Source organism: Dendronephthya gigantea, unplaced genomic scaffold (assembly GCF_004324835.1).
Source record: "Dendronephthya gigantea isolate DGI-Jeju-01 unplaced genomic scaffold, DenGig_1.0 000071F, whole genome shotgun sequence".
Taxonomy (NCBI): domain Eukaryota; kingdom Metazoa; phylum Cnidaria; class Anthozoa; order Malacalcyonacea; family Nephtheidae; genus Dendronephthya; species Dendronephthya gigantea.
In genome coordinates, this window is record NW_021163081.1 from 299,209 (window position 1) to 321,324 (window position 22,116).

The following is a 22,116-nucleotide window of genomic DNA, read 5'->3' on the forward strand; positions in this document are numbered from 1 at the left end:
TTAAAACGTTCGTTCAAGCTGGTGGCTAAGGAATTCGAGGTACGCGAGGGTGAACTTATTGTGAAGCGCCTTGAGAATGTGATCATTTGAATGAGTCGGGTCTTCGTTTGCAACAAGGACAAAGTAATGTTGTAAGGCAAGGTACTGTTCTAAAATGCGGTCCACGCACAATTGTAAAGAAAGCCAGCGAGTTTGCCCGGGCGAGAGCAGTTTGCGGGGTTCAGCATCATAGAATTTTTGGAACTGCTGGTAGACTTCTTGTCGCTTGGATGAGCGATGAAAGTGGTTATATACATCGCGAACCAAATCTTCTAATCCTTTTGGCAGTTTCAGTGCAGCATAAGATGAAACTAAATGGATTAGATGGCATGAACATTTAACTGAAAAGACGTTTGGGAACTCCGACATTAAAAGCTGAGAGACGGAGTTAAATTCGCCAAACATAACATTGGTCGTGTCGGACGAGTAGCCAATCATTCTTTCCATCGGAATGTGCAGTTCGGCAAACACGTGCTTCACAGTCGAATAAATCCCTTCTGCTGTTCCTTGTACAATTTCTGCCATGTCAAGCAAGAATGACTTGTACTCAAAACTTTCCATGTCAAAGAAAGTGGTTAATACAGCAAGTTGTTTAGCGGTGCTCATGTCCGTTGTCTCGTCAATGATCAAACTGTAACTATGGGATTGCAATGCTGAAATTGCTTCATGTAAGTAGTCGAAACCGATAACTTGCCGCACAATGTTAGTCGCTTTTTGTTTACCAAGCATTACGTTTCTTAAAGTCTGGTTGAGCGGGAAAAGCGATCGAAGCAGTTTCACTAAGTCTTCAGCAAGTGAAAGTGGCAGGTTGTGCTCTGCAATGAATGCACACAGTTTAATTTCAATTGAACTCGTTTCATGTCGGTTGGTGGCCTTATTGAACAGATTGGTAATAGTACTACAGCTAGCGGTACTCGTTGCATGTCTATTCTGGTGGGACTTGCTGATTAAGTGACGTTTCAAACCTGTTTTCGAGCAAGTTACGAATTTATTGCATGATTTGCAAAATGGTTGTGGCTTTTGATCAGTTCCAAGTCGCTTTGTTAGCCAGCCGCTAAATTGTTGTTCTGTCAACCATCTGTCTACAAAAGATTGCGTTTGTTTCGGTCGCTTTCGTTTTTTAGGATTTGGACAAGACGTTGACGGTGAAGTTTCTTGATATTCACTGGTTTCACATTCAGACTCACTTTCTGAGGAAGAATAATCATCCGTGTTCATGCCAACAAGTTTAGTATTTGCATATACATTAGTGTATTTGCATTACAAGTAATAATTTTTGCAAATATATTACATATTTCAATTTTCGATTCAACTTTCTTTCTAATATACAAAAATTTTTAAATTTCCTTGCAAATTCCATGTTTAGACTAAAATTTCCTGGCCATTTCCTCGTAAGTATAATTTCCTTGTCTTTTTCCTTGAAAAAGCTCAAATTTCCTTTTGCAGGGAAATTTCCTTGCAAGTGGAAGCCCTGGTGGTGATTGCGAGAAAGAATATCTAGGTGAAACAAAGCGCCAGTTCGACACACATTTAAAAAAACATCAAAAGGCTGTTTCGAACTTAGACAGTTCAAATCAGCTTTGGCGGAACATGTGTGTCAAACTAACCATAACATTGCGTGGAACGATTCAAAAGTCATTACCACTAATGATTGTTATGGACAAAGGTGTTGTTTGGAAGCCTGGCATATTAATGCGAGTCTTTGTGTCTAAAGAATGGATACAGGGAGAATTCATTGGTGTGGATCTATATGACAACAATAAAGTCATCGTCAATTTTTCTACGACTGGCACAATAACTTTAGGTCGAAGGACATGGATTAAGAGTGTGTGTCTCTAAAAACCGCCCACTGACTATCGCCTCGAAAAAATATTTCTTCGAAACTTTTACCATGAACAACATTTACTTCAACACAAACAAATGCTGTTTGGAATTTTGAATATATATTTAGTTTCAAAGTTTTAGCAATTTTTTGGTCTCCCACCGTCGCAGGAGAAATTCGCCGGCTAATTAAACGTAAAAATGGGCTGAATTTAAATAAACATAACTTCAAAAGTTTTTGTTTAAAATTACTGATATTCACACCCAGCACCAAAAAACTATCCTAATTTCGTCTAAACTAACTTAGGTTTTCAATTACAGAGCATTTGTGGCAATATTTAGCAACAAAGAGCGCCATGTCAAAATACGGCTTTCAAATCCTACTACGTTCAATGCTGAGTTTCTTAAAAGTGGGACCTAATTACATAGAGCGACTAGTATAGTCACTTAAAAGGATTTAAAAAACAGGCATGTTATAATTAAACAACTTAACCAAATTAAAATATGCTACTAGGGGAAAAGCCTGCCTGCAGTGTGAACTTTATATGTGGCACATGCTATATTTAGAGTTTACATAGCTATTGCTTAGTTCGAAAAGTCTGTAAATGTGCAAAGTTTATTTATGGAACCTTTCTGCAAAGTTGATCTTTGAATTATATCTGCAAAAGTTGAGAGTTAGTATGGATAATCTCTGTTCTTTTAATGTGGTCGGTTCAATTGTATGTGGAGGGTGTCAGGGTGAATCGGGTATTAGACGCTTAGAAAATTGTGATGAGAACATTCAAAACAATCTTTCAAGTTGCCATTCGTCAAGATCTGGTTTTAGCGAGTGTGAGCTGATTTTGAGAAGAGCTTTACAAGCTATATCAAGCAAAGAAATATGCTCTATGACTGTATGCCCAAACCACTTGTACAACTTGGGCCGGTACTGGAGACTCTGTTTAACATGCCAACATCCTTCTCACACTGCCCCCTGCACGTCGCTGCAAAGGAAAAGATGTTATTAACCTGGAAATATCATGAGATATATTCCAAATTTATGGAGTACTTGCATTAGAGTTATAATCACATTGTTGATTTGTTATTAATTTGTTATACGCAATATAATTAGAGTTCCACCGCGAATGGGCCAATGCACAGCATTCGCGTGGTAACATTAGAAATTAGAGGTATACTGTAATATCACAGTGACATATTGATCGTTAGGTTTTTTAGAACTAAAAGATAGATATCTGTCCTTCCAGGATGAAATCCGTCGCTAGACGAAAACTTCGTCAAATTTTCAGTAGAGGAGTTTTTTTGTCTTTAATTTATCATTCCACTGTATATTGTACATTGTTGAATTACAGTTGTAGACCTTTACAATTTCATAGGAGTCAGAATTCTGTCAGAGGGTTAAAATCTCTCTCCCAATAGGAAAACAACTATTAATAAAGACTGCTATAAAAGGCATAGGCAGGGTTGGGTATCGTGACTGGTGGCTAATGGAGAGAAACAATTAAGATAAAATCATTCATAACATTTTATACAACATTTCAGCCATATGTACTCAATGCCTCAAAGCCCATAAGAGAATTAAAGAGAAACATGCAGCTTCTGAAGCGGAGAAACTGTAAGTTTAAATTTTCACTATTGTATTTGTAGTAAATGAAAATACATGAAACTCAGCATTAACGTTTTGATTGATAATGTATGATGCTAGTATTGATTGTTCCCATAGAGTTGTTGCTCGGGAAGATGACAGCAATCAATTGAATACAACTATTGGTAACAAAACAGATCGGATGTCCACTCCAGGATGTTGGAGAGGGCAAGACGACAGTAGTGATACGGAGGAAGAAGATACCAATAGTATGTAATCAGACGTCATCACTATGTACAATCAAGCCATGGCGTGTTTGTCCGCTGCTGCAGGTGCAGAAAACCCCACTCCATTAACCCATCAAATTATTAACTGGGAGACGGCATCAGAGAGAGCTTCTGAAGCTTGTAGGCTTGTTTGCGATATTATTACTCCAAACAATGGAGAGGACTTGCTAAAATCTCTGCCAACAAAACTTGATTCCAAGCCAGTGCAACCATCGAGTGACCTCATTGCGCTGATGAATGCATTTTCGAAAGCCCCAAAGAATCCACGAACCCTACCTTAGTTTGAGCCTCCGTCATAAAAAAAGTGCAGCATCAAATCAATTTAGACATGACCAAAGTAGACCATTTCGTAGATTTCTTAAATCGACCTTATTTCCATCAAGATGTTGCCTATGGGATGAGAACTTTAAAATTAGACAACAGAGAAATTATTTCTATGCCTAATGTAGTTCCAGTATATAGTTCCATATATAGTAACCAGATCAACTATGGTTATGGAGTATAACCAGCACTGCGAAAACATTAGATACGAGCCTCTAAGTAGAAGGACTCTATACCGTATTTTAGAGGTAAGAGAGCTCAGTCAACGAAAGTCACTGCAGGGATTAGAAAATACTGCTGCCGAAGGATCTACAGCATTTGGAACTTTGAAGACTATTGTTCAGCAATTGGAGCTGTTTGGAGTGGACAAAAGTTGGGGCCAAGCAATGAGCACAAAATTGGACAAACATAAACAATATTTAAAGACTGACTATTAAGTTGACTGTCAAGATAAAACTAGCAGATGTGCAGACCATTGTCGGGTCTTTGCTCTAAGCAATCCAGCCGAAGACAATTTCAAAATCCTGTTGCGATCATAAACATCTGCTTGTTTGTGAACAGTGCAAAGCTTTAGATTTGCTTCTCGCAGAGCTGAATGAGAAAATAACTTAGCAGCAGTAGCAAGTAGCAAGTACAATAAAAAACAGCTAGAAAATCACCTTTATGATTTCAAGCTAGCCCAGAGTTGCATATACCAATGGAAGGCCCATATTCTCAGATCAGTTAATCAGGAAGAAGCAAAGCAAGAAGTAATCGACACCCTGGACAAAACATCTATTCTAGTAGTCATGGATTGGGCCATGAAATATTTTCTAACACAAACACAGAGAGAAACAATCAGACTGGTTTGGAAAGAGAGGACTCAGTTGGCACATTAGTACTCTTGTTTTGAAGGGCGCCAATAAAAAGCACATCAACGTACTATACTTTGCACATCTTTTTGACTCCTGTACTCAGGATTGGTTTGCTGTGGCTTCCATTGCTGAGGATCTTCTTGGCAACATCAAGTTTATTTATCCTTGTGTGAAAACTGTGTATTTTCGGTCAGACGAGGCGGGCTGCTACCACAATAGCGAGTTAATCACTGCCTTAAGAGATGTGAGAGATCGTAAAGGGATTGCTGTCACACAATACGACTACTCAGAGCCTCAACAAGGAAAAGACATCTGCGATTGGATAATTTGTCCTCTAAAGTCTTCTATCTATACATACTGCAATGAAGGAAATGACATCATTAGTGCATCTGATATGCATTCTTCACATACAGCTCATCCTGTGAAAGGCACCTCGGTGAACCAAATCAATCAATGTGTGACTCAACTTAAAGTCAAGAAATTAACACACTAGTGCTTTTCATAACTTTAGATATAAGGATGATTGCATTAGAGTATGGCAAGCACATGGTATTGGTAAAGGAAAGAAATTCAAATACACTGAAATTTTTACTACCCACCAGGAAGACACAAGACACAAGAAGACAGAAGAAGTTTACTGTCAGGAGACCATCAACGCAGCTTGTAAAAACAAGTGAAAATTAAGATCCGGAGAAAGAGAGTGGATTATTTTACTGTCCTGAAGCAAGGTGCAACTACATCTGCTCCTTGCTTGATGATTTAGACCTACACCAGAGTTTTGGCAAACACTGCAGGTTTTTAAAGAACGAGGGCCTTTATGATACCTTAAGAAGAGAGTGGGTGGCCTCTTACTCAAAGGTGACCCAGACACAAACAACAGTTGATTTCAGCAACAGTTTGAGAAGATGAGCCATCCAAGAAAAATCGGTGCAGCGGCAAATGGGTTGGGCTCTAAGCAAGCAAAGAACAGGAGGGACACGGTTTCCCCAAAAGGTGCGTGATTACCTAATTACTAAGTTTAACTTGGGAGAAGCTACAGGAAATAAAGCAGACCCGCACCAAGTCTCCCTAGATAGCAGATCGGCAAGAGAACACGATGGCGAGAGACGTTTTAAAAAGGGATGAATAGCTGACCAAGACACAAATCCAAGGGGTTTTTTCGCGACTTGTAAAAGCCAGACGCAAAGGACGGGTGCTACCAATGGAAGCAATTGAGGATTTTCCGATGGATGACGATGAAGAAGAAGCCCATATCAAAGAGAATCTTCTTCAAAATATCCAGAAAGCAATTAATGTTGTCTATCCTATTGTTTATGACGTCTACAACCTGTGTGAACTGTACAGTGAAAGCAAACTAAAAGTATTCAAAGTTACCATGCTGAAAGAGTTGTGCGAACAGTTTAATATCTAATTTAAGTTGAGGGACAAAAAAAAGGACTTAGTTTGGAAAATCACGAGCATGGTGGAAAGATGCGCTTGCAACCATTGACCTTACTGGTATTGTAGGGGTAAACAATTTTACTAAATTTATACTTCAATTAATTGAATTTGTTACCTGTTAAATATTTTAACTAAATAATCTTTTTATATTGTTTTAATCTCCATTGGAAACTAAGATCAACATAAAACGCTTCTGAAAACAACACCATATGCACATAGACTAAGGTAAAGACTGTGCAGTGCCGCTTCTACCCTTTTTTATATTGTTTTCTTTTCTCAGAAGATTTGAGAACAATCGCCTCCAAAACGATCGGAAATGTTACCGTGTGCACCGCAGGCTCGTGGAACCAGGTTGCCTGGGCACGTAAGGCGATGTTACATGAGGATTCTGGAGTAGATGCATATTGCGCACAATCAACAATGTACAATGTTGTCATCGGATAATGTCATCTCTATATTACGCAAATTTGACTTTTTTTGCAGGTAGTGCATTGTAAAGCTGAGCGCATGTGATGTTGTAGAGAGCCAACTGCAAGGTTTCTGGTAAAACTCGCCCAAAATAGCAGATCAAACAATCTGATCTTATCCAACTACTATAAACTAAGAAAAATCCCTAAAGATGACTAGAATATATAAGGTATTGTTAATTAATAGTGCCATAGTTTACGTTTACGGACTAAAATCATCCTTGTGTGCGTCCGACTTAACCACCTACTCCAAAAATGCATTGCAGAAAATTTTCTCATTTAACCTCGCCTGTACTCAGTGCTCTACTTAAAAAATACCACCTAGTTCAAAATGTGCAGAGTGCTAATTTCAGTGTATGATAGGATGCTAAAAGTATACCTGTGTTTGAATGTTTGCATGAATTAACTGGTTGTAGAGTAAATCATAATCGGAATTTAAAGCTTTTGTTGGGTTTTCCCCGGGCGACATTTTTTGTGAGTGTTTATTGTCATTCAATTTTATATGTTTGATATAATCTATTTAAGTATTTTGTAACATAAACAACAAAATATAATTTAGTAGGAAGCCGCATAAGGAGCCACATGTTCTAAATGAAATAAACAATTGATCTAGCATGCTCTAAAACACGATAATTTTTTTTTTCATTTTTTTGAACTTCAGCTTCACTGGTGTTCAGTTTTGGACAGACATAGTCATCATCACTATCTGAAAACTCATCAGTGCTGCTTGAACTGTATTCCACCTCCTGTTCCAATTCAGTAGAAGTGGTTGCTTCAGAAATGGTAACAGGTGTTGTAGGTGTAGTGACAATGCCACTGTTGTTTTTTGCCTAAGCAGGTGTCATAGGTGTGGATTTATTCTTCTGTATTGCAAGAGTTTGTCCCTGAATGGACCTCTGTAGTGGCTTCTCATACTGAGTTTCTGCATTAAGCAATATAATTTGATCACAATATGTTTCTGCATCTCGAGTTGAAAATCCAGCAGTGTCATGTTCAGTGCATGTGTCAGTGAGCTCATAATTTTCTTCAGTGTTTAACAAGGTTGCTACTTCCTGTAAAACCGACTAATTTATAAATTGGGGTGAAAGACTAACTAACCCAATATTTACTTTATAGGATACTTTGCCTACAATTTTGGGAATTTTTACTAATATTTATTGGGATTAAAAAAATATTGGGATTAGCATATAAAGAGCTAAAGCTTTGTAATAATGTAGTTAGTATGTACCTCGACTCTTCTAACATTCTCTCTAATTTTTTCCCTTTTTTGTGATGATTCCTGTCCTGGTTTTCGATGTACAAATGGAAATATCGATGGTACACTCCGAGCTTTCAGTGCTTTTTTGTTTTCATGCCAAATAACTCTTTAAAAGAGCCTTCAAAATATTCAGGGGTGAAATGCGCGCTACAAACATAGCATGAGTTTGCTTTCGGTAGGTTGTCCGTCAAATCCGCCTAAGCCATATTTTGCGCAACTGTGGCTCATTTGGCAAACAATGGTACGATACCTTGCTCCCTTTCGTCTTCTTCGAGCAGTTTGTGCAACCTGGAACCATTCAATACGACATTTTTTGAAATTTTAGAAATTGGTTGTAAATGTTGCTGTGTTTTATAGCTTTGCTTACATTTAAATACGAAGCGCTCCCGCAAAACCGCGCTGTGATGCCACAAAGTAAATCCGTTGCTAGATTGCAGGTTCGCTCACATGTATTTAATTTCTGCGGCAAATATGGCAAAAGTTGCATTTTTGTTGCTTTATATCTTGAATTCTATTTAACCTTGTGATTTAAGACTTGGTATGTAAGGCAAGAATTATATTATTTTTCATTTGAGCCTAAGTTCTCCTGAGCAATGACTTCCCCTTTAAGGATTGCTTTTGGCGTTCGTGATTGGAATAAAATCATCGATGGGCAACTGACTCTTTGTGCACAATTAGTGTTTCAGTTGTACCAACTTTTCATTGTTGAGGTAGCAAAAAAAATTAAAGAGTGACGCAGAACCAATTAAGTTCCAAGTGGATGGCGTTGGATTAGGGAAAGTGCCTTTGGTTATGTTGGTGCATGGGCAATTCGGAAATGTCTGGTTAAAGGTCGAAGATATGTTATAGCCAACACGAATTTGGAAGTCAACAAGTTAAAAAGGGAAGTGAAAATGTTGGATCTATTGGAGAACAACATTGTAGTGCCACATCAAGTTCTAGATAAGAGCACAGCGTATCCCCACACATTAAGCATAACAGAGTCGCATCAGTATAGGTTGAGAGGATTGTTACACATTACCGACAGCGGGTACCAATTTTTCTTGCTTCTGGAACAGGAACGCGTGGACCTCATAAATCTCCATATGCTGTCATTGAAGAAGGCAGATATGATCGACGAATCAATCAAAAGTGTTCTAAATAATGAAACAATGAAGCGGAAACTTAATGAATTGTTTAACATTATATGAAAAAGGAAGATTAAGGTAATATGAAAAAGGTAGATTATTACCAATATAGGAAAAGCATGCATAATTTTATAATTTATTATAGTAGTAGATAACTGCCTACAACGCACTTCACTTTACATAAAGTTACATATTTTTAAGGTTTTAGTAATGAAAATATTTGAGGAAGTAATTGAACGGTACTTGAAGTTGGGATGTGGGCAGTTCCTGAGGGATTTTCGACGGGATTTTCATTCGAAGATGACTTTGGCACATCGCAAAGCAGTTTCGGCAAGAAAAGAAAAAGCAAAAGAGAAGCAAATGAAAATTGCTTTTTTTGGTAATTGTGGTTCTGCCCGTTAGCCCCTTGTAATTGGGAGAAATGGCTTTCAGCCACATCCTGATTGACAATAGCAGGCTTTACTAATGTTCAAGGAAATCTCGATTGCTTGGTTTTCACCATTGCTGAAAATCCGAGTATCATTGACTGTAGGTCAAACCACAATTCCGTAAATAGAAATTCTTTATCTATGCATGTTTATCTGAGAAAAGCTCCATCATTCGATTTGTATGTCGAAGAAACAATATTGTCACATCCAATCTACTTGCATCATCACCCTCGATTGTTTTAAGATGTTCTTTGTATGCCTTAAAAAACACCAAAAATCTATATAAATTGTAATTATATACAAATTATAAAAACTGTTGATTTCTAATAATATATCAAACTTTACAACTCCTTTTTCATTCTCTACCTGATTTAGGTATATTATGATCGGACCCCAGTAGGTCCGATTAGCAAATATGATACCCAGTGAGACCGTATATTAAAACTTTCAATTATTCACCAATATTTATTTTTGCAAATATGCTTGCAACAAATGCTACATAATATAGATAAGCTTTATTCTTTTTACTGAGACTATAGCAATGCCTATGGGTTTATTGCATTGAATTTTCCTACGAAATTGGCATACTCCTGCAATATATAATTACCATCATTAGAAATAGCATCTTCTTGTCTAAAACATCCTCAGGCAATCCATTTCTCATCCTCAAACTAGAAGTGAGATTAAAATGGTCTTTCAGCCGCTTATGAACGGGAATGGAATTACTCGTCTGATCCCATGAATACGCTTCATTCCAATGACACCAAAAGATGTTCTTTCTATTCTTTGTAAGCATTCTTTTGCCATTATTTGAACTTTTCTCAACATTATTTTGCAATTTTTTAAGTTGTGCTACAGGGATAAACAATACTTTTAATTAATTAAAAAAAGTGTTTATGCAATTATTAAGTAGATGTCAGTATGTCAGTTTTAGGATCCATTATCTGGAGAATTTATACATGAATAAGGATATTCATGCAGACAAAGCATTTAATGTAGACCCTGAATCAGATTCGTATGACAAGTATGATTTGGAATTATAGACATTTTTAAAACCAATTAGCTTTTTAAAACCACACTGCATGTAGTTTCTGCACCCACTTTCTTTAATTAACTTTACTATAATCACTATATCATATACATACCAGATTTAATTCCCTCCATTGCGTTATGAAAACCGCTGAGTGCGACGATCCCGGTTAAATTATGTTTTCCACCCTTAACAGTCATTTGCAGGTCGTCCGATAGATAAAAAAATTTTTAGATACAAATTGTCATCTAAATGCATTAACAGCAATTGACAAACCTGGATTTTCATTTCATCAATGACGAAACCTCCCCAATAGCCATGATCTTTCAAGTTTTGCCATTCAGCTTCACGCTTGCACCATGAAATTATTTCGTCATGCCATCCTGGCACTTGATTCACAGAATTTTTGTATTATCTAGTGTAGGTTAATAAAAAATATTAACCTGTAGTCATAGTTATGATTGTTGTGAGCAGTTAAAACAAAACTTTGGCTCCCTGACAGAAGGAAAAAATCATTAAATTCAGCATGTAACAAATTGTTTTGACATTACAGCGCTCTCACCCCTGTCGTGACGATCCAGTATATTTGCAGTGGAGATCCAAAGCAAATATAATCCTAAAATTGTTCAACTAAGAACGTATCAGTAACATATCGTTTCTCTATATAATATGACAGTCACACAAATGATTGCCATTGGTGATACAAATGTTGTTAGTATGTCATGTACTAGACATGCATGCATGACAATGTTCAACTTTTAATTACAGCATATATAGTTAACTACACTGACACCACAAATCTGCCCTTTGTGATACAGTACCTTGGATCCCATCTATATCCCTTAGGAGAATTTGTTGCCAACTGTTTCATCTGCATATCCCACAACAATTTCATTTGTGAAGGCAAACAGGTTGTGTCGATGTTCTTGACAACTTCCAGGAGATCGGTATTATCTTCATCAACAAACTCCATGTGATCTTCCTCTCTTATTCTTTGGATCTTCTCTTTCTTCAACCTGTTTTTATGATCAGCCACTTTATTTTCCAAACCTTTTCTTGCCATAAAAGGTTAGTTGCACTTAGGATGAGGAGCCCGCTCATAGTTGTTGCTGTTATGTTGTTTCTACATCCTTTGTTTAAACAATCTGTAGACCATAAGAACACTCTTTGAAAGAGCATACCTCGGTGGTAAGATTAAAAAGTGAGGGGTAATAATGAACAAGACTGTGACATGGAAACTTTCTGTTTGTGTGTGCCAAACATAATCTCTGAATGTGGCAGCACACTGATACAAACTTGAGACACCACGCACTGCCATCAGCATATCTGTTATCGATTTCGTTCTCCCTCTTCATCAGAATGATGTGCTGCTTTTCAAAACTCTTGGTCGCAATAAACCAATTTGGATGCTTCATAGAGAGAAACTGTGAAATCGACTCCAATGCCATGTCATTAATCAGCCAAATGGCTTCCTCACTACAAGTCCGTTTTGCCAGACTCCGATAACCTGAGCCATCTTTGCCCCAGGAATTTTCTTTCGTCACTCTTCTGTTCCAAATCCGCTTTACAGTCTTTCCTAAAGTGACCAAGTTAACGATGTATCCAGCCTCAGTCGCGGCTTCCAGAATTGTTGACATAAAAATAAAATCCATCTCAACGTATTCATAGTTAGTTAGCAACCTTAATTAAAAACAATTAGTAATTAGGCTAATCTTTCATGCAGGTAAGATCTAGATGTACCAAGAACTAAGTTGGATTCCTATAGCAAGATAAACCACTGATTGACACCCTACTTTATTTCTAGTAATTTTTCTCAAGCACCTTAAAATTCTAGTAAAAGACCATGCACGTCTCTCTTTCATGCACTGTAAATTACAGTACTGGCTATACCGGCCACACATATCAAAACAAATGCATTCTCTCACTTCCAACCATCACCATCAATAGGTATCATTACATTTTTGAGATATCAAATTATTTGCTAGGAATTAGAATGGTGTGTATTTTTCAGATATCATGTTGAAAAATTTGATATCTATACACATAATACTGCATGCCGGATATATCAAGGAAATATATCTGGTGTGGCACTGCACTTGTGAAAATTGCATAATTTCGAAGTGGAAATTTCGATTGTGGCAAAAATCGCTTCTCATTGGCCCATAATTAATAATTATTGGATGAGGTTGAGCGTGATATTGAGAATTATTAGGGCAGAGGTTGGCATAAATGTCCAATACTGACGATCGGTATCCAATCGACAAACCACTCTTACAGATGGTACGGATGGATCAACTGGACAATCTTGCTTACCGTCGGACAATATTTTGCAAATATTTAAGTCTAAGCCTTCAAAACATTAAACGTTTAACTATGAGCGGCAAGAGACAATGGGTTTTCACATAATATTAAATATGGCATTAAACTTTGGCTCGATAGGCAATCCAATGAGCTTGGATGTATGTTAGTTATTTTTAAAAACATAAATCTCAAAAGATCATGAGCTTAGATAAATAACAACCCACTGTCCCCTGACCGTTCATGGTTAAACGCTTAATGGTTTAGGAGGGCGACCTTCATTGAATTAGCTGTAAATTAAAACATGAAACTGTATTATTATAATACATGCCAATGGACAAATACGTCATCCCACTTAGGCATGAGGCTTATGTGAACGCTTTGTAAATGCGTATGCATTGTAGCCTCGTTCTTGTAACACGCTTTATAAAGAATATATAATAAACAAGAAAGCGTTTATTAGGGTTAGATACCTAAAAGCGTGTTGATAAGCGAGGCAACAGCCGAGTTTTTTGGCACACTTCATTTGAAGTTTATTATCTAATGGTAATAAGCAGTTTTTGAGTTTATTATATTACTTCTCGAACGACCTTAAATTTAAAGAGAAATTTAACATGAAAATTGAGACCGTTTATTACTGTGTATCAAGACAACGAAGCGGTGCTGATTTTCTTTGTGTTTTTCTTATGAGTTATGAATTAGCAGTCTTTAATTAAAACGAAGGCGCACTAAAAATATTGTCATTACTTTCATGATTGTATTAATGGAAATACATTATATTTGCAGTGATGACAATTTTAAATGAGTCTCCGCAAAAATGTAATATTAAACGAAGTTGAAGTAAACATCATTGCATCATTTGCATGCTAGAACAATAATACTACAAGGTTTCGTCAGTATGCATCAGACAAAGAGCGTTGCGGCATTAGCGAAGGTGAGCTGAACTGACCAAGATGTAGGCTTACCGAGAGTCAGTAGCCTGAGTCACAGTAACGCTTAGTTTGTAACTTGTTAGACAAATATATCAGTTTAACATTGCAGGAGTATAACAAAATGATTTTCTACTTAGAACTTGAGTCTTGAACAATGGCGCGATGTTTAGCCATGAGTTCGGCTATCATCCTGTTGTTAATGTGACATTTCCGATTCTCAGTTTTAAGGCTAAACACAGCAAGCATTCATGCGGCACTGCGCACTGCTTTAATGTTTATAATTTCGGCCTTTAAACTTTGTAAATTTTTGTCCGACCGTAAGCACATTTATCCAATGGATCCGATCCATCGATCAGACCGTCTGACATTTCCACTTTCAATGAGGCATACCTTCCTTCCCAGGCTTTTTATTTCCTAACCGTTTGCTTTTCAAATGACCTCCTTTTCCCACTGGTAAAATTTTTGTCCGACCGTAAGCACATTTGTCCGATGGATCCAATCGATCGATTGGACCGTCTAACATTTCCACTTTCAATGAGGCATACCCTTCTTCCCAGGCTTTTTATTTACTAACCGTTTGCTTTTCAAATGACCTCATTTTTCCATTGGTAAAATTTTTCTCCGACCGTAAGCACATTTGTCCGATGGATCCGATCGATCAATCGGACCGTCTGACATTTCCACTTTCAAAGAGGCATAGCCTCCTTTCCAGGCTCTTTATTTTCCAACCGTTTGCTTTTCAAATGACCTCATTTTACCATCGGTAAAATTTTTGTCCAACTGTAAGCACATTTGTCCGATGGATCCGATCGATCGAGTGGACCGTCTGACATTTCCACTCTCAAAGAGGCATAGCCTCCTTTCCAGGCTCTTTATTTTCCAACGTTTGCTTTCAAATGACCTCACTTTGCCATCGGTAAAATTTTTCTCCGACCGTAAGCACATTTGTCCAATGGATCCGATTGATCGATCAGACTGTCTGACATTTCTACTCTCAAAGAGGCATAGCCTCCTTTCCAGGCTCTTTATTTTCCAACGTTTGCTTTCAAATGACCTCACTTTGCCATCGGTAAAATTTTTTTCCGACCGTAAGCACATTTGTCCGATGGATCCGATTGATCGATCGGACCGTCTGACATTTCCACTTTCAAAGAGGCATAGCCTCCTTTCCAGGCTCTTTATTTTCCAACCGTTTGCTTTTCAAATGACCTCACTTTGCAATCGGTAAAATTTTTGTCCGACCGTAAGCACATTTGTCCAATGGATCTGATCGATCAATCGGGCCGTCTGACATTTCCACTTTCAAAGAGGCATAGCCTCCTTTCCAGCCTCTTTATTTTCCAACCGTTTGCTTTTCAAATGACGTCATTTTGCCCTCGGTAAAATTTTTCTCCGACCGTAAGCACATTTGTCTGATGGATTCAATCGATCGGACCGCCTGACATTTCCACTTCCAAAGAGGCATAGCCTCCTTTCCAGGCTCTTTATTTTCCAACCGTTTGCTCTTCAAATGACCTCATTTTCCCATCGGTAAAATTTTTGTCCGCCCGTAAGCACATTTGTCCGATGGATCCGATCGGTCGATCGGACTGTCTGACATTTCCACTAGCTTCCACTGAGGCATAGCCAATCTCTCTACCCATACTCTTTATTTTTCGCCATTCACTTTTCAAATGACCTCATTTTGCCATCGGTTAAATTTTTGTACGACCGTAAGCACATTTGTTCGATGGATCCGATCAATCGATCCGATCGTACCCGCTTGTCTTTGAAAAATGGACACTTAGAAAAAAAAGTGCTTTAAGATATATTGGTCCAGCTTTTCATGCTGGACTGTTGTAATAGTCTGGATGTCATAAATGAAGTTATGCTGTATTTGTTTACGTGTATACATGCATCGTACAAACGTTTTCCGACGGTAAGCAAGTTTGTCCATCGGATCGATCGGTATTACATGTATGATAGATTTCTCCATCGGACACCGATCGCACTTATTGGACATCAATCGAGGTTGGCTCTTTTTGTGGATTTTTTTTATTAATCATACCTTAAAATTGCTTTCTTAAGGTAAGACAAAGATTGATATTGATAAAACAACACTTCTAGTTAGGTTTATAATTTTTTTTGTGCTTGAAAAACTAGTTTTTCTATGTTTTTTTTCAAGCATCTCGCGTCTCGTTTTCCACATGTATTTCGGCCCCTTTTTTTACATTTGTACAGATTTCACTAAATGAAAAATGATGAATCATTGCCTTTGCAGAGCGATGAGTATGTTGGAAAACACAAAGATTAAGATTAAAATACAAGAGATATAGCTACTTCAGTGGATCATCTACTGCATTATACCATAAAAAGCACATGTCACGTATACTGTTGCTGGGTTGGATGGTCTATATTGTTTTATTAAGACCGATAATATAGCGGCCGGATGCGTATTAATTTATAATATGGTGAGTTTTCAAATACAGCATTAAATAGTTTGCCTTTTAGTGTCCTACGAAGCTCAAAAGATGCCTGTGAGCCATACTCGGTTGTTTTTATCCAATTTTTTACTATTTTAATAGTTTCTTTTCACGTAACACACTAAGGAGAGTCATCATTCATCACATATTCAAGTTGTTTATATAACTCGTCCTGCCTATAATACTATAGGTTTATATATTTTTCATTCATGGTATTCTCAATTCACAGCTGTAAAGGCAGTATAAAGATGCATTAAAAGTGGTTGTAACATGTAAATAACATGCATTCACAGGCAAGTGAACAGTCACGACCTAAAACATCAGCAAAATAGCGTATGTGCACAATACTTTTAATATACCCCTTCACAAAAACGCTAGCTTACCTACTGAATCACTTCAAACTGTGTAGAATTAAAGCATTTACCTCTTATATTTAAATCTTCCTACATTGTCAAGTAATATGTATCCTCTTTTAAAGAAATTAAAACAAAGAAATACCTTTAATGTAGTTTTGTGTTTCTTTTAAAAGTTATGAAAAATATCACAAAAATGACAAGTGTAAAGGTTTTTAGCATAAAATAATACAAAATAACACTTACTTAACTCAAAATACTGCTTTCCTTGTCTCTTTATAAGCTTCCTGTTTGTCACACAGGCGAGGTAACAGTATACGACAAAAGCCAAAACACTGACGTAGGGCTCTATATGTATTTTTAATTTTTTGTCTCGCTGTCTTTAACATTTAACGATAAAATCCCCCCTGTTTATGCTTTTTTCAGTTAAAAACCTCATACACAAGAGCCAATCATCTCTTTATTTGCAATTCAAAATGATGAAGACACCCCAGGGTAGGTGCCACTAGCAGTTTTGAAAAAAATTTGTCAAAATCTTGATAAACATTTGTGTTTTTAGCATTCTTAAAAATAACCTTTGAAGTTAAAACTTCAGGAGAATGTAGTCAATTCAAAACCAGCGTTTAAACCAATGTAATTTTTATATTATTTTTACTTGTAATTAGCAAGATATTCAGGCCGTAGCAAACATTGTAGTATATTTTAGTAAAAAAACTTGGGAGCAATTGCAGAATACCCGTCCATTTTTGAAGATATATGCTAGTAATACGCAGTGAATGAAATAGTCTTACATATTCTAGCTGCCTAACAAATTAAAAAATAACAAGGGGTTTGTTATAAATGACGTAATTAGTAAGGAAGCTATATTTTTCAGTGGCTACACGGCTACGCAGTAAGTTTTTAAATAACGAAGGATTGATATAGATTACGTAATTAGGAAGGGATCTATGTATTTCAGTGGCTACACGGCAAAGGAGTGATAAAACTATTGAGAACGAAGCATTTGTACAATGACTTAATTAAAAGGTAGTTATATCTTTAGTGGCTACACGGCTACGCATGAAAGTGAGAGGTAATAAGAAGGAAGCATTTTATTTAGAAGAAAGAATACGTATTTTGCGGTATTTGTTGGGCGGTTTGATGAGAACCAGGAAAAAATTTTTTATAACACTGGTAAGTTTCTTAAAGATCATACTGTTCTTGCGTGATTAAATCTTGCCGTAAAAGAAAATCCTTTATATTTTTTTAAATGGACTTGTTGAATAGGCAAAGCAAGACAAAGAGTTATTGGCACAGCGACAAGAAATCGATCTATCAATCCTTGGCCCTGATCTTTGCAATTAATTTGGCACCATTGGGCATTTGGGTGCAATCAAGAACTGAAAAAGGCGTGTTGGTGGGGAATCTCTCAGGTTTGTTCTGTAGAATACGTATAAGAAGTAGGCTCTCTGGAAAATAGTTTGCATAACAACATGGCATCACCACTAGCGTTTTCGTTATAATTTTTCAGTAGCTTATTCAAAACATTGTAGATTTCAGGCAATACAAGAAACGCGGCTTGTTTGGTAGCGAGATGTTTCACAAAGCCCGAGGAAGTGCATCTGTCAAGTACTAAATTGCCATGCTCATCTTCATGTAATGAAGCAATTGGTTGTAGGTAGCCATGGTGTATGGCCGATGATTTTCCAGTCCCAGGATGACTGACAAATATTGTGAAAAGATTAATTCATTGCTCGCGAGTTAATGTTTCAACTATGCAGCCATTTTTTGCAGATAGGAACACAGTTGTAGTAAGTAACAATGGCATTATATATCCAACACAGCTATTGAGGGAGGTAGCTTTATGACGAAGGAATGTTTCGATTTCTTCAGGGAATAGTTTGTCAACAGATATTCTCTTGTGTAGCTGGGTCCATGTAGTTTCGTGTTGTCTAGTGATTTTTCTGATGGGATTTTTCGTTGCAGACATAGCTGAAAGTGTCACGTCAGTCTTGTATGCAGCGTAGAACAGAGAGAACTTGGCATACAATGCACGCCGCTTTTGCAGGTTGGTCATTAATAACACCTAACTCATATTACGATTGATGGAATTTTTTTGTGATCTGTTTTTTTTTTAATTTTTAGTGGTTAGTTATATTTATGTAAAAAGTAATTGTAATTTTGTCTTGTATTATTTTTTTATTTATGAGGATTGTTGTAGATACACATCAAAAATGGTAAACAATTCTTCAAAATTGTATGCCTAAGTATCAATTTTAAATACTTAGCAGGAGCCATGTAAGGTTGTAACAAATTGTATGTATTCATTTTTAAAAACTTCGTAATTTTAAAACTTTTTAACGTCCGAAATGTTAGCTTTTTTATTTTTTGTCATAGTTTTATTATTCGTGTTTTTAATTTCCACGCGCGGTTCGCGCATTTTATGCTTCGTGGGGGACTGGTTCGGTACCCAAGCAGCCTTCATGATCCGCCATGTTTGGCTTCACACTTTGAACTGGAGCGAGCCTTCCATATATATAGAGTTCACTGGGCATTTCTGATTACCAGCCCATTTTAAATTATCTCTCTTACTGGATTAATGATCATTAAGTGAGAACGATGTGTCTAAAATGACATTTTTCATTTAATTTTACTACGCTATATGTTATGATCCGTCTATATTATTATACTTGTATTACTACGCTATTATATGTTATGATCCGTCTATATTATTTTGTTACTGTTCGTCCAAGAATGATGTATCGAAGTTCTCGATGGCATCCCAAAACCTCTGTTCAGGAGTACCCACGTGGATTTCCTCAAATTTAAATACTAAATCGATGTTCTCCCTCATCATGTATAGGTAAAAGTCTATGTATTTCTGTAGTTTTTCTTTCTTTTTCTTCTTTTGCCTCAACTCTAAATATGCCTAAACTAATATTAATGAGCTAAAGTCTTTCTTTAACTTCCTTTGCATTCAATCGGTATATAAAATAGGGGTTTTATGTGACCATACATCCCGCAGGTCACGAAATTAAAAAATTTTAGCAGTGTGATACCTAAAGGTAAATTGTGTAGAATCAAAAACGTTAGCGGGACGAAATAGTTATATTTTAAGCGTATTTACGCATGGGAATGACGATTTACATGAACAGATATTCTGCACGAGTGACAGTGTATATACGCGTTAAATTAAAGATGCATGGCTGTTGATCATCATATCAATTGTCAACAACCATATGTGTCAGGGTGTGTGTGTATATACGTATTAAATTAAAGATGCATGGCTGTTGATCATCATATCAATTGTCAACAACCTCATGTGTCAGGGTGTGTGCGTATATACGCATTAAATTAAGATGCATGGCTGTTGGTCATCATATCATGTCAACAACCTTAGGTGTCAGGGTGTGTGCGTATGTACGCATTCCTGTGATATTATGTACAAACAAACTGCTGATGTTTAAAAACGGATTATCACGAACTGCATGATCGTGAGAGTATAAATTTAGGTTACAATATTAGCAAAATTGTCAGTTACACAACATTAGAAGAGGACATTGAGCATTTTCATTTTGCGCTTAAAGGTACGAGTCTTCCCTTTTTGCATTTTTTTTTCTGCTTGCATTTATCATTGTAAATAAATCAATTAAAGATTGTTTCATCAAACCACACCGCTTGTTTTCTGTTTAGATATGAATTTGATAGATAAAATATACGAGAGTCAAACGGTTGATCAACTTTCGGAGTTGGAGAGACGTTATACCTTGACTGATTTTGAGAAGGATATTCTTTTTAAAAAGAAGGCCGAGATTATAAGTCGCTTGATGCGATGGAGGTTAGAGAGTGTTCGTCTCGGTATCGCTGTGGACCTTACAGATTCTTGGACCCTAGAACAACACAAAATGACATTGGGGAGCTTGCTTCAGGGCTTACCGATACGCTTGAACAAGGAGGGAATGCATTGACAAATTGGCAAGATGACAGATATTTGTCACAGATTGGTCGCAGACAGAAAAGAGCCGTCGATGTAATGAATCAGGGCGCAAGCACATCAAATGAGTTGGCGATAGTAATTATTTTACCCTGACAAATGTGAAGCAAGTATATGTTAAAAAGTTTAAAACCAGTGGTGTCGATTACGCTGTGCAATTTAAGGATACCTTTGCTAATTTGGAACTCTATCAATTTCATAATCAGCTGCATGACATTTTTGGGAGTTTGCTACTTACTCAGGATATTCCAGAGCAGGATCAAGTTCGTTTTGTGTTGCAATCGCCTCAGCTTGAGACTCCTATCTCCCTTCCATTCATGCCACGTTCTCGTCTTACGACCGAACGCGTTTTAGCCGAATTCGAGCATGTCGTTCAATCTAATAATCGTTATAAAAGTATAGTCGACCATCGCTGGCCAATGCAAACACAATTGGCGTACAAATTGCATGAAAAAGCTGGAGTCCCAATTGGCGCATGTGGTTTAGATGAGGTGAAACGATATCAAACCTATTTGTCTGATTATCAGATCAATATCGTTTCGAAGAAGCATCAAAACACCATAATCTATTCCGGTCCCGAGAAAGAAAAACGAATTTATCTGTTTTTGCACGATAGCCATTACGATGTAATCACAAGTATGCCGGCATTTTTTGCTCGGAAAAAGTTTTGACATACCTCTGTAAAAAGGGGTACGATAAATTGACTGATTACTCGTGTCCCGACTCGTGTAAATTGTGTTATTTTTCAAATTGTCCAATTGTTTCGTGGGTTCCCTGTGCTTGTTGCATGCGTGTTTTTAAAAGTCAAGAGTGTTTTAACCGACATAAGCAATATGTAGGCAATGCAAAATCCATATGTGATGTACATCACAGATATTTGAGTAAAGCACAATTTTTCTTTTTTTTTCCTTTTTTTTTTATTTTTGCTATTAATGACATCATTTTTTATTGTGACGTCATAAGTATGTGGATTCCACAAGCCTATATCCCTGGGCAAATAAGACAACACGAACGGTCGTCGGTCATCCTCATATCATCACAGAGAATTTTAACGAAGATATCTCCAACTACTTTGTGTTGATCAAGTGTACAGTTCTGCCACCTCATGGTCTCTTCCACCCTGTCCTGCCTTATTGTACACGGGGAAAGTTGATGTTCCCCTTTTGCAAGTCATGTGCAGATACGTGTAACCAATCCCCATGCACCCATTCCGACTCCCAAAGATCCATTCAAGGAACCTGGTCCAGTGTGGAGTTGCAGAAAGCCTTGGAGAAAGGTTACATAATTCTGAAACTCCACGAAGTATGGCATTTCCCACAACAATCTGATGAACAGTTTAAAGATTATATCAATACGTTTCTGAAAATCAAACAGGAAGCAAGTGGTTACCCAAAGAATTGCACTACAGAGGAACAGAGACGCCTTTATGTTGAGGAGTACTACA

At 37.1% G+C, this 22,116-nt stretch overlaps 1 protein-coding gene across 1 annotated transcript; it reads right to left on the bottom strand.

The window, feature by feature from the left end:
• On the bottom strand, positions 1 to 1,257 carry LOC114531390. The gene has a single exon (XM_028553009.1). The coding sequence runs from the start codon at positions 1,255 to 1,257 to the stop codon at positions 1 to 3; it is 1,257 nt and encodes a 418-aa protein (XP_028408810.1).
• Positions 1,258 to 22,116: the final 20,859 nt, after the last annotated feature.